Source organism: Calidris pugnax, unplaced genomic scaffold (genome assembly GCF_001431845.1).
Source record: "Calidris pugnax isolate Ruff unplaced genomic scaffold, ASM143184v1 scaffold70, whole genome shotgun sequence".
In the NCBI taxonomy this organism is placed as follows: domain Eukaryota; kingdom Metazoa; phylum Chordata; class Aves; order Charadriiformes; family Scolopacidae; genus Calidris; species Calidris pugnax.
In genome coordinates, this window is record NW_015090862.1 from 4,123,392 (window position 1) to 4,138,215 (window position 14,824).

The window sequence follows — 14,824 nt, forward strand, 5'->3', positions numbered from 1 at the left end:
GGGAAGAGGCTGATCCTTGGAGAAGCCATGGAGAAGTCATTGAGATATTTGGAGAAATGAAGGTTATAAATGAAAGAAGAAATATAACAATCAACAAGTAATTTGGCCAAAACACCATTAAGTGCTATTTCAAACAGAAGGCAGATTTTTTTTGTACCATTTCTGATATTCCACATGGTTTAACTACAGAATTCCATGAAATGTTAACGATAGAACTCTAGACATCAACAGAAATGTTCCCACATCCCTCTCCACCATCAGTTTGCAAGTGACTGCTGAGATAAGTAAATGGCAGGGATTTTTTTGTGGCTGGTGAGTGACTGAAGGGAAGAGACACTGGTGAAAGTTTCTCTAAAATTTTATCAAAGTGAAGATTACCAGCAGGTAATATTTAAAATATATTACAAAAAAATGAAATAAAAGCAAATCACATTGAGCATTGCTACATGTCATCCATATCTTTTTTGTGCAGAATCTTAGGAAGATACAACCTACATTTTCAAGTGCACCACTTTTCTGAAAAGTGACTACATAAAAATGCATGTTCTTTAAAATCAGAGACTATGCCCAAATGCATAAAGACACACAAAAATAGGAGCTGTATTAGAAAACCTGAGCATTTCTTAAAATGTGAAGTGAAATATCTTTTTATATTTTGTAATCCAAAAATCCAATTTTGGGATATAAGTTAGAGAGAACATTGTAAGGAAAAAAACTTACAGTAATATACTGAAAAAGCAATTTTCCATAAAAACTCATTTTCTTTGTTTCCCATCAAACTGCTGGGTGATAAGGCAGTCAGATGGTATTAAACTGGAATAAGGAAAAAATTGGTGATTGATTTATCACTTTGATAACTCAACTGTAGAAACAATCATTTAACAAAGCCATTTAGAACAGATGTTCCCACATGCAATTACCTGACAGAATCACAGAAAATCTCTGGCATTAGATAGAATCTAAAACAAACAATGACAATGGCGTGAGCCCCCCATTAGTGATGAGAGAGGTGGCAGAACTGGACCCTTTATAACCAAAGAACAGTCACTGCAGGTGTATTCACCCTTCTGTAATTTTGGTTTCAAAACATAATTTGTACCCTCTATCACAGCAAATATAAAGCAAAACTGGAATATTAACAATTTGCTCTAATGGTGAGCCATATCCAAAAAGTTCCCTCATCTTAAATTCAGTTATAACTTTGTTTTCTATTTCTACTATCAGTTGCCTTCCAGAACCAGCTGTAGAGAAGCTGTATTAGTAAACCATAGCTGCAGCCCGGCTGTTAAACATGTACTAATACATGCATTCAACGTTACCAGCAAAAACTCAATGTAATTTTAGGTCTGGAAGGGAAGTACTACATGACTGAGAGCAACTTGCATACAAAACCAGGCAATAAGGTGAATTCCTGAAGAAGTTTGCTTCCATATATACATCTTCAAACTCATAGCTATGAAAAAGCAGTAAGACACATTAACCTTTGGAATGAGAGTGTTTCATATTGTTAATACTTCATTCATCAAAGGCATAAAGCACCAAGTCCAAAACCAGAAAGGTGCTCTGAAACTTCTTTTCCCTATCTAGGCACCTACCACAAACTACTGTTCTGTAAGGCCTTGAAACGAAGCCTTTTTTTGATGATCACACCAAAGGACTTCAGCATAAGCCCAATAAAATTATATCCTTCAGGATAATTGTTATTTGGGAAAAAACATCAATGGTCCTGCTTAATCCATCTCCTTTTACCAAACTATTGCAGAAACTCCCTAATTCCTTTTACATGCCCACTTAATACAGATTAAAAATCAAGTAGGCCAAAATAAGACAAGAATCTCTGGACATTTTCACAACTCAACTCAAATGCAGACTTTGTTAAATATTTTAATCACTCCCTTATCTCTTCATATCATAGCAATGAACTGTACTGTTTGTAACAATAAAGTTACATGCATGAACATCAAACCATGGAATTTAACATTCAATAAAGACACATACCACAAAAATGAAGCAGTATTACAAAAAATATTCATTATGTCAAATATTATATAGAAAATCATCCAGCTGTGCTGCTTACACACAACTGAGAAACTGTATTTAAATCTATTTTACTCTAGAAGGAAACAGATCAATGCTTATTGTCTCCACATTTATTCACAAGATTTAAAATATTTATTATTTTTTGTGAAACATGTTGGTTACATCCTTATTACCAAAACAATAGCACAGCACAAACCTAGTACTTCAGAGTGCTAACCTGAGCAACAACATTGAGCTGGCAACTTTCCTTACAACACACTCACATTTTGCCTGCTCAATAGATTGTTTTCCTGTGGAAATAAAAAGTTCATAGTTCTTTGATGCCCTTATATCTTTTGCACTTTTGAGAGCTCAGTCAATATACAATAAAAGGAGTAAAATAAGCTTGCTGATGTATAAAAAGAACACTTTCATCAGTAGCCCTGAACACACATCCACACTGATCAAGGGCTAAAACCAGGTTCACTTGTGCAATTCTGTGACAATTTCTTTTCTCCTTGATTGACTTCAATTACAGTGCTTCATTTCTTATACTACCATAACTTGAAAAGAGATAATGAGCAGTAAAGCTTTTTCACCCATGAAATTAGTGTCTGTGTACCTCTTTTATTTGTGAATTCAAGGACAACAATCCTTTTAACTCAAATTATAACTTCAGTTGTTCTAACTGGCTATGTCTGAAAAACACCAGAAAAAATAGCTCCTCTAATACTAGGAAGACAATCTTTACTTACAAAGAATCAATTCTAAACCATACATGTCTAAAATGCACATTGGACTGTACATGGAGAAATGGCCAATGCTTCATAAAATAGATTTAAGGTATGAAAATATAATATATTACACTATTTTATATGGGTCTAAAATATTTACATACTTTTAAGGAAGCATTCACAGCTGCTACTGAAGAAAAATAAACTCTAAAAGATCATCTCAGATAGATGTGATTTTGCTTATCTCTCACCAATTCAGGTGTCTATACGTTAAATTTACTACTGGAGATCTGTTAGAGTCCTCATAGACTAAGGTTCCACAAATAACTGGACAAGTATGTAATAATCAGATTAGAGTCACTCAGAGAGGCAGCTTTTCAGCCACAAGAGAAGTTCTGTATTCACATATTGCTTAAGCTAGGAACAAAAACATTCACAAGGAAGGAAAATCACGCAGACTACGTCTGTTACACAACTGCTACTCAGAACTTTGGAATACTTTTTGCTCAACTACTCAAACTACAAATCCCACACTGAACCACTCTATTTCTGATGATATCTAGGGTGGTAAGTACACTCTGAACATAGAAAATATTTTCAGTTACCTGTCAAGGAGCATGAAATGACTTCAGCATTTAAAAAACTGATAGGAAGTTACTTATTCTACACTGAGCTTTATCCAATTTTAAGCAGATTATGAAGTCTTTTAGATAAGTCATTCAGGAAAATTAAAATATTTTGCATTTGGTCATTCAGCAAATCTGAGGAAGCCTGTTCTCATAACTAAAAAATGCATTAGGAGTCATCCTTCTCTGTTTTGCAAGTCCAAGCATGTTCTTCTGAATGGAATATATGGGTAGGCTTGGCCATCAGAAAACTCAGTAACAATAAACTTGGATTCAAAGGAGGGGAAAGGGAAGATTCACACAGAAGACTGTAACAACCCTGACTTACATAAATCCCTAATACTGATGCCTAGCTTACAAACTAATTAGTGGAATCAGTAACCAGAAAAAGACATTTAGTGTTTACACTGTACTTAAATTTTAGAAGCTCCAAACCAAATATTCATGCTGAGGGGGGAATCAGCTTTTCCCCTAGCCTGTATAGTCACAAAACCATTCTACAGAAGCACTTTAAGTAAAGTAGAAAGCAATTATTTAAATAACAAATTCATAAATTAGCATACATGACTGCAGGTATTCTGGGTTGCATAAGCTGTTAAAGTAATTAAAAACACCCTACTGGATCATTACTAAACAAAACAGCATAACATTCTCCTCTTACATGCAAATATCACACTACAAAATAATTCAATAATACACACTACCACATTACAAAATAATTCAATCTTCTAAATACCTAACTTCATCCTCTCAAAACAAATCTCAGGAAGATAACCTTTGTTGCATGAATGTCTCTAGTAAGTTCAGGATATTCTGCATTTAGAAAGAAGAAATAGTTTCCAGAGATGAACGCTGTCAGGAAAATTCAGTCCTCATATTTTAATTAGAAGAAAAACTCAAAATTCCTTAAAAGTTCCTCAAAATTCCTTAAAAGTTCCTCAAAATTCCTTAAAAGTTCATCTACAAACCTCTGCACTCAGTGCAGACTAATATGTCAGCAATTTATGCTCAATTGGAGGTAACACTGTTAAAAAAGCCATCTCATTCATCTTGATCTCATCTTGGAAAAGACTTGGGTTGTTGCCCAAAGTATAGTCAACAATGTAATCCAGAGATTACATGATTTTATAACTAGGTCTCTGCACGTTCATTTATGTACATATGTGTGTGTATAAAAAAAGATTTACTCTCCTGCATTTTTTTACCTGAAAGCTAACTTGCACAGCAATATCAGATAACAGAGATAGTCAATAAAGTTATGCACTGCTGATAATACCATTAACTGGGTGGTTTATGCAACACACTGCTTTTATATCTTCATCAATTTCTGAGCCTCTAAAACTTCTCTAGTAGAGCTACAGTTCTTTAATTAATTCAAGCCTACTCCTAACAGGTTTGTGCTCCTGCCCTGTTTCATGGTTCCCTTAGTAGTCTACAAACCCTGGCATCTTTGGCCATAAATTTCTACTTTATGCATTAGAATCACTCCTCTCTTTTTTGGACAGTGGGTAAGAGCAAAATGGGCTCAAGTGAAGTCCTTCTCAGATAGTGAAAAAATGCTCAATTGCTTCCAAGCACAAGATAAGGTAAAGTTTCAAATTGTTACTTGCACAAAACATATTGGCTCTGGCAAAAAATTTCTCTCAAGTGACTGTTTTTCAGATATTTAAGCAATGAGCCTTTCATGTTTACCCAAGAGATTTCATGTGGACCTTCTAAGATTTTAAAATGTCAAGTTCAGTAAGATTCAATTAACTGTAAGGTAAGGCAGACTCTGTATCAATAAAATAAAACATCTTGCCATAGCTTCATGCTTCAGCTCATATTTTTCTTTAAGGAAGTTTGCTGTAAGTAAAAAAGTTATCTTTATACTGTAATAATGTTATCTTTCCGTCTTCAATTAAGTTCATGAGACAAAAGTCAGTCTGTATAAAATTTAAGTAACAGAGGAAAAATGATTTTTTATATTTCATCCCATAAAAAGTATTTTCTCGAAAATCATTACATATTAAAAGGAATATTCTGAGGCAAATTTCTTTGTATAACAATATCAATATCCTCTCCTACACGTGTAAAACCATCATCTATCTTTGATTATAAACACAAAATCTCCTTAGACCAGAGTTCACCTGAACCCGCTATCATTCACATTCATGAAAGTGGACCTAACAGTCAATTGGGAAGAGTGAACAGTGAGTTATGCATTAGCCTTGCAAAAATGTGTCTTTGAAGGACTCATTTTGATTTATATGATTTACTGATATTGTCTGTATGGGATAAGAAGTTTAGGAGATAAAGCGACTAACCCCAAGCCTAGTTTCACACCAGCTGAATTCAATCTAAGAGAGAACTCAGCTGGTGAAAGGGATGACAAAAACAAATTTTAAAAAAGATCATAACTGTTTAAAAGCAGCTATAAAAACCCCCACTCATCATGCAATCCATGATCCTGGCACAATTTAGCATACACAGGAATGGCAGCCACTGCTCTTTTTCCTTGTCCTGTTTGACTGACTGGGAACAAGATCAGACAGGCGATATGTGTGCAAATTGCTCTGTTCACAATGCAGCTCCCACAGCTGATACCACCAAAAAAGCACAGATGATGTAGTGGAAACAGGAGATTTTACCCCACCCTCAATATGAAAAAGGAGTGTGAAACCTACATAATATTGGACATATTGTACATAAAGATGTATGTTTGGTGCTTTGTACCAAAACTCTGGTACTCTGCACTTTCACTCTGGTACTCTACACTTTCTCTCCCCCTCTGCCTCCACAAACAATGAGCACAGTTGAGCTTTTGGTAATGAAACATCTGTTCTCTTAAAATCACATTGTAGCTGTTAATTGCAATTAAAGAAACTGAGCCTCATCACTGTCAGCTGTTTGCTTAATGAGCTGCAATATTTTTTTCTTATGGGCTTACAGGAATGAGGTTCTTAAATTCACAGCCAGGAATCCAGAACTCTCAAAGCCAAACCAAAAACTAATGTAGAATTAAAACTGAAAAAAATTTAAGAAACTTTCTGAAAGTGTTATTTTCCTAACTACCATTTCTTAAATTAAAAATTCTGAACATACTTAATTAAAGCTGCACTCAGACTATACTCATAGGAACTCTTGTGTTTAAATCAGTCCCCTGCTAGTGCAAGCAGCTATGCCATCAACTCCTTTTAGAAATGAATGAGCTGTTTTAAAAGAAATTCTATTTTGTGCTTCTATTCTTCTTGCTGTATTGGTTAAAAACCTTACCCTGATTTCCAGCATATGTCACTTCTACTCATTTCATATGCTGAGAATGTCCTCAAAGATAAACAGATCTTTTCTCTCTCATTAAAGTTTACTCTACTGACATATTTACAGCAAGCAACCATATGCTTCCTCAATCTTTATTTTTATAGGATCAGCAAGTCAGCTTTTTCTGTACGACAGGTTCACGTTTTTGCATCTGTCATACTTTGAAGAATGTCTTTCTGAGAAGTTTTCCTGCACTGCCGCCTTGTAACATATTTCACTGAAACTGCACCTCTGAATACAGTCCTGTATTTAGCATTCCACATAGTAATTTATTAATTTTTGACCAGCAATGTCAAGTTAGGCTTCTTTTCTACTGACTAAATTCCTGCTACCCAGGAATTTATGCCAAAAAAAAAAATATTGGGAAAAAAATAATTTTTTTTTTTTGCATATAAGAGTGTACAAACACAGTCTCCTTTATCATCTTCATTAAAGCTTAAGACAGATCTCTTACTTAATTTTGAAGCCATATAAAAATGGTTTAATTTCTATCTGATCCTTATTACTTAGTAGTCATTTTTCTTTTTTTTTCTTTTTTTTTTTTCTTTTTATGAACATAGCTGAAGAAGATTTAGGTATTTATTATATACCTTTATTATACACCTTTCCTGAATTTAGCTTCAAATACCAATACAAAATAGTATTTTCAGGCCTCACACTACAGTCTAAATCCCTAAGATCCTTATCACACTGGATTTCACTACTTTACTCAATTATATTATATTAACTTTATTAAAATACCCTGAAATTGAGAGCCACAAATGCAGAATTAATTTTGTTGATCATTAAATTAAATCTAAAATGAATCACTATCTTTCTCTCAGGCTAGGGTTCTTTTTTCTCTGACCAATTCTCTCATGGACTCCTTTTACTGTTTTCCAAACCAACCTACCACCACATCTTGCTAGTTTGGTGACAATGAAGTGAAGCAACAATGTGGGCAATTACACTGGGATGTAATTCAATCACACAATATTCTTAATATTTGTTCTCAATTTTTTATCTGGGCAGTTGTAACAGTATACTTTTATAATATTGCAGAGTGGTCTGTAAGCATGTTGCCGGCATTATCCCGAAAGAACACTTACTATTCTCTCCCAAAGTAACTTCCATCTGAAATACTGCTTTTCTGCTAGCAGTACATCATGAAATACTTGATCATTCTGCTAATGCTTTGGTGTTTCTTTGCAGTCTACCATAACATTACTAAACAACACCAACCACCACCTTTGATTCTAGCTTTCCTGAACACCAACATCAGAAGTACTTGTACACCTTCCAGCATCAGTCATAACCAATTGTAACTTCTGGTTCTTAAATAACCTCTAACAAAACAGTTACCTATACAAATACAGATATTCAGTGTGTAACATAAAACCATTTTCATGCACAGAAGCACTGAATTCTGTTGGATGAAGATAATTTTTTTTGCATGTAAGAGCATACAAACACAGAGTATACCAGCTACTCCTCCTTTCATCACACACTTCTGTCTCTCTAAGTATTCACTACTTAAAACTGAAATGAACTTAATTCTTCTCATAACGCACCTTTAGGGTTAGCCTCACAACATTACACTCCTGCAGGGGGTTCAGTTTCAGTGTTTCTCCCAAGTTACTGCAGCCCGACGTTTGATGCTGCATTTCACAGCAAACACAGACACCATCACTGTCGAATTTAATCTGTGAAGAGGGAAAAAAAAGAAAGGTCAGAGAAAGTATAAATCAACATAAATACACTTCCCAAAACTTATATTTACACTTTCTATGACAGTAACAACTACTAAATGCAAAGTGAAAATCTCTATGTGGAATTCCCCGAAGCAGAATTCCTTCCATTGGCTAATATAAGCTATAAAACCAAGTAAAATACAGAAAGTGGATACTATACCAAAAAAAGAGTGTTATTTTTTATGTCTCTTTTTGAAAAAAAATTGTTTTACAGGGGCAGAGGAAACCAGAGTAACTCAACCAAAACCACATCAAATCATACCCAATAGGGAAAGACAAAAAATAATAGAAAAAAGTCATAAAATATGTGAAGCAGTCATGATCACAAATGTAACTTATCCTTACACACATATTGAAAAATAATTACAGAAGAAACTACAACAAATACTTGAGAAAAGAGAACATAGCATGAAGAAAAAGTGGAGAAGTAAAAGGTACATGTCATCTCATTTTTTTACTTTGGTAAAGGTTTGCTTTCTATTTTCACTATGTTCAGTTCAGCCAAACCAAAAAAAAACCCTACAAACCACCCCATCCAAAACCATAGCAATGTTTATTCTTCTGCTTCCTTCCAACAAAGACTCTTTAAAGACAAAATTTAACTTTCTACATGTTTTTACCTAGCCTGTATTAATGAACTGTCATTGCTTTAGATTTTCTCAACTGGATATTTTGATGCTCTCTTCATTCCCATTTTTGCAGGTTATTTAAAGGGCTAACAATGGGACACAACACTTTACTTTTCAAGGTCACTGCTATTCAATCCAGGTTAGCATTGAGAAAAGTAATTAGTATCATGTGGGAGTTCCTTGAACTATGAGTTTAAAAATACCAGTTCCCAAGTTTTTATACTCCAATAGTCAGTAGTAAGAATGAGAAACTTCCATGGCTCCTCACGTAAAGAATAAAAGATTCAATGTACCGTTCAGGCATACTCAATCAGTCCCGTATTCCTCCAAGTAAAGATGGAAACACTGTTGCTGCATGGTGAGAGATCTGAATCACCATGTTACTTACACTTTTACAAAATAAAATAATTAAATTTTCCAAACACAAATCCACAAAAAAATTCTTAATGCAAATACACATTCACTATTTTTAATTCAAATTGTCCCTATGATATTGACAATTTCTTGAGCAAAGACAGATAGCAGCAGTCCTTGTACAATGACCTCACACAGCCTTATACATAGAAACATTTCAACAGAATATTTTCTTAGTGCTTCAGACCTCAAAGAATGTTTAAATTGTTGTAATAATAGTAGCTACATATTTAAGTATATGTATTTTCTTAGTGTTGCCCCTATTAGGCTTATCTAGTACTCTCTGCTTACATGCTGGTCACCAGAACAGCAATTGCAAAAGAATAAATAAGAGTCCATTAAAGAAACATAATAAAATTCACCCGATGAGACAGAGATGAATGAATACTTGTCATACACAGCGATGACTGTGCTAAGGGCAGGATGCTATCTCAGTAGGCTTCAATTTCTGAGACTCATCTGGCCCTCTAACCAGTACAATTTGCAAAAAGGCTTTAAAAAAAACCTGGGTATGTAAATTATACTATTTCCCATATACTCAAAGGCAGCACTGGAAATAATTGTCTATGGCAACTCAAAAAGACTGGTCATATCCTAAGCCATAGACACTGTACAAAAAATAAAGAAAAAAAGCCATATAGTTTGAGCACCTTTATAATAGTTGTGTTATTTATTTCTAATCACCATAGTTTAATTCATGAGCCTGCTTTAACAATTTCATACAGCATTTTTTTTCAATTCTTGTCACCTTTCAATACTCACTTTTAAAATGTGAAAGATCTGAGGAAAACCCAACAACCATAGTTTATGATTAGATCAATGGAGAATACAAAGCACTGAATGCCCCAGGGAGGTCATGCTCCCAAACCTCTCTGGGAACATCACAAATGGTGTCAACTGTTAGATAAATGCTACAGAAGAAGTTCAAAATGTACACTTTGAATTTAGAGTTGTGTCAAATTCAGCAGCCAGAATGCTACAGCACACCTGCTATACCAGCACGAAACACAGAGCAAATCAATAGTCTTCAGCTACTAAAAATTTTTTATAATGAGGAAAAGGGACTTCAGACAAAGCTATCTACTACAAGATCATTTATTCTCTGATTCATGCTGCCTTGTTTAATGAAAGATTATCACTGACTCACGATGTGATGTATTTGACATTTCTAATATGAAATCCAGATCCCAAGTCTACTTTTATCTCATGTAATGAACAGGTGTCACAGAAATAAGGATGAAATGAGAAATACTTTCTTGGTCAAGGTATCCCATCTATGAGAGATTCTCAACTAATTCTGAAAGATGTTCCCTTATTTTGTACAGCACAGTAACTCTCCCTTTAATTCAATTATTAAAAAGAGTTAAAAGAGTATTGCTTACATGACAGTTCCTGCAAAACATAAGGACACCTTAAAATCATAGCATATTCAAAAAATTCTAAGATTTGCAACCAGACAGCAAACCAAAACTCCGTTTTAATCTTAGGCATACTTTTACTGAGAGCTTTTAAGAGTTTGCCCCACTCTGCACCTTTTCCTTCAAATGTTTGTGAAGTGACATCTTTGCTCACTTGTCCTTCTGTAACGGAGCGGTACAAAAGTCTGAGCATATCATCACATCCATGCTATCAACAGTGCAGCAGCTGGGAGAAGTTCAGAGCCCTTGTGCTCATCAGTGCCCCATTGCTATCTCACACTTGTGCAGACAGGAACAAGGATTCACACAGCTATCCTCTCACCTAAACATTGTCAAAAATAACTTCTCTTTCCTTGTGTCCAGATCAGAACTCAACTACCACTCACTGTCTGGCTTCATAAATACAGAGAGCAGCACAAACAATAGAGCTACAGGGAGGAACTGGGACTACTTCCAGCCGCAGGGCTGGTGCTGCCAGCCTGAGACTCACACCAGCAGTCCCTCCCAAAACCGTGCTCCTTCTCCTATTTCTGGTGTGGTTAAATCTCTTCTTGGTTGGCAGAGCTCAAGAACAAAGCATCATTCACTTCATCCCCTGCACATACTCTCCACCAACCTGTATATATTTGCGTTCCACTTTGTCGTTCCTACTCATGCTAATAAGTATATTCAGTAATCACAGTATAGTTTGTGTAACTTTCATTTTTATGACAGCGACTCAGTCACCCTTATCCAAACCATATTTAAGATTTCAAACATCAGCCTGACCTGCCCATATGTATAAATTGTCTTTTAAGTTTATTTTGTCTTGCCAAAAAGCAGTACTGTTACTTCAAAAGTGATAAAACCATAAATTAACAGTGTAATTCTACCCTTTCCTTATCACAAATGTTAAACATCTAGTGAAAGTAGTAATACATTTCACTTTTTCTTCTAATCAACCTTCAGAGTTTTTTATAGGGAAAATAAATAGAGCAGGAAAAAGCTTCAAAACAAAATATAAAAGTTCAGAAGTTTAAAACAAGGCAGTGAAGTGCAAGAAAGCCTCTCTGGTATGTTTATGGGAAGGAATTTTAGGCAATTATAGCAGCTTATGCAAAGAGAAAGAGCAGGAGGATCCAGTAAGGGATAAAGTTGAGTGGTAGGGAAATATCAAGAGAAAAAACTGAAAAGTGAATAAGAACCAAAAAAAAAGTACATGTATTTTCCTGGAATTATAATTTTTTTTTTTCAATATGTACAGAATTGAACGCAGCTACAGGCCAAAATGGAATACAAAGAAACCTTAGTTCTGGAACTGGGCTATGCCATTCATCTCTATGTGAACATGCACTTGCTTTGCTTTTCCTTACTTTGTTTATTCCAACTAAAAATAATGCAGGAAGAAAGGAGTCTTCCATTATACATTACTACAACCACAAGCCAATTTCAGCTGTACAACTGAAAAATAAATTATAAGCAATCTGACTTTTATAAGCAAACTGAAAAGTAAATAATAAGCAATATAGTGAGACAGATCCTATCACTACTTTTCTGAATAATAAGCAGCTGTAAATTTGATTAAAACTAGAGCATTTATTTTTAAATGAATAAGTGACTCGCAATAACACAGGTATACCCAATAAAGACAAATAAAGACTAAATAATAAAATAAAACATCACTAACAAAATCCTATCTTGTGCAGTAATAGAATATAAATTAAAATATACAAATTTCTCTACCCACATATGTTAAGCACAATTTTCAGAGATTAATTTTTTGAGAAAGAAATGCGTATGACAGAAATGTTGTTTCTTGTACACACATTAATGAACAGCCTGAGTGTGTAACTTCTTTGTACACATCCTACCCTCACTGATTTAAAACAGTATCTTGAGGTTTTGGCTGCAGGATCTACAGCTAATCACAGGGGAAAAAATTCCAATTAAGTTTTCATAACAAGCCATTAAAGCTACTGGTATTTTTTTGTTCCTTAATGTTGTGTGTTGCTAAGCTGCAGGATAAAGAGCACAAATACTAAATTGACAAATTACACATTCAAAATGCTAACATATGGCAAGCACATTTTACATCTTCACACAAAAATATATATTATGGAATCTACAGTAAATGCCCAGTGTTCAAAGGAAAATAAGACCCTCATCTCATTCTTTTTCTTCAAGCTACTCTACATGTGAAATGCTTCTGAATTTAAACTCCTCAACACAGTAGATACTATTATCACTTTTAAAGACATACACTACTCAGCATTAATGAGTTTGATGGAAATACTGCAAATAAAAAACAGTTTATTTTGAATTTGACTTTTATACTGTATTGTGCTTGGAAGTTTACTAGCATATTTTTGTCTGGTACAATTCCATTGGATGTTAACTACTTCTCAAACTGCATATCTACAAGCGCTGGATTTTGACTTCCAGAACTTCATCGCCATAAAGTAAATTTGTATCCTAGAAGGCAATCAAAGGATTTGGAGCTCTCTGATAATGTACACCCAGTCGGTGTACACCCACATGCTGCAGGACTGCACAGATCGACAACTCTGAAGGTTGGACGTCTGAGGAATTAACATGAAATATAAGTTTAGAACAAGCTGTTAAGAAACTGGCATTTTTCCTTTTTGAGCAAAAAGCAGTAATAAAATGATTAAATATGTTCAACATAATACATTATCAAATTCTGAGTTCACTACAGTGGGTGGTCCACAAGAACAGAACTCTAGAATTTCATAGGTATAAGCACTTCAACATGGCAATATAATTTGTTCACATGAAAGTCCCCAACCTGACTGAAATATTATTTTGAGTAAGAAAAATCTAAAAAGGAAGGTCTGGGCAGAAGAAACTGTAGTATTTTTTAAAACAAATGATATGATATGATATGATATGATATGATATGATATGATATGATATAACGGTCATAATGAAATTAAATTGCCCTCATCTAGTACAACACACTGTGGCAAAGCTACTTAGTATTTCATCATGGTCTCAAAATTGAAACTAGCAGTTTGAACGTTTGTTCTATCTTCTTTTGCTGGCTCAGTGCTTCACTAGTGCAGAGGAAAACTTGCACATTCCTGCAGGAGGAATTAAAAGCTTAGGGAAGTACAAATGAACCGTAACTATTGCTTTCTAATTTACTAGCCAAGTACACTGGCTTTGGAAAAAATGCTATTTGCAAGGTTCTTGCTTAAGTGACACCTTCCATTAATCTGGAGAAACAAGCAAAGATTTCCTTTGAATTCTGCCACAAGAAAAGAAATGGGGAAAGCACCTCCTCAGGCAGGTCCTATGTGGCCACCCACCAAACCTCTTACCCCCAGAATGGCACCCAACTACATGCCTGCTTCCATCTGTGAACCTCTGCCTGCCCACTGAAAGCACTTCTTTGATACCACACCCTTCCCTCGCTGGTGGTTAGAGCAAGACTAAGGTAGGCAAGACAAAGGAGGGAAGAAGGGGGGCAAATATACAGGTAAAGAACCCAAGGCTATTTTAAAGTTCAGATTAAATGTGGTCCCATGAAAATCACTGAACCTAGGATATTTTGAAACAACATTAAATTTCCAAGTGGAAAACATCCCAAAGAACTAACACACGTTTGGGTTTGGTTTGCTTTTGTTTTTTGTTTTTTTAAAAGCTGGAGAAAGGGGGAAAAAAAAAAAGGAAAAAAAAAAAAACCAGCAATTTTTCCTGAACTAGCTTTCTTTTTTCTTCTAAATATCACCTTATCCAAAGAAAATTTATTCCTTTTAATTTTCATCAGTGATCTGAGAATTCAACTGCACAGCTCAGTCACTGCTTACTTCTGCAGCAGTAGTTTTCCTATTAGAGGTGGTGATTCTGACCAAAACTGAAGAGGAAACATGGGGTTCATAATCATAATAGGGGTCACTGAAGATGAACATCTAAAAGACTAAAAAGACTTTCTGTTGACTTAGGTCTTTTTCT

General features: G+C 34.8%; 1 protein-coding gene across 3 annotated transcripts in view; it reads right to left on the minus strand.

Moving 5' to 3' along the window:
• The window catches only part of FAM189A1 (family with sequence similarity 189 member A1), a 129,851-nt gene that overhangs the window by 33,008 nt on the left and 82,019 nt on the right, over positions 1 to 14,824 (minus strand). For all 3 annotated transcript variants that reach the window (XM_014944384.1, XM_014944383.1, XM_014944382.1), the window contains exon 4: positions 8,230 to 8,361. In XM_014944384.1, the coding sequence (XP_014799870.1) occupies positions 8,230 to 8,361 (132 nt within the window). The remainder of the gene's footprint in view (positions 1 to 8,229; positions 8,362 to 14,824) is intronic.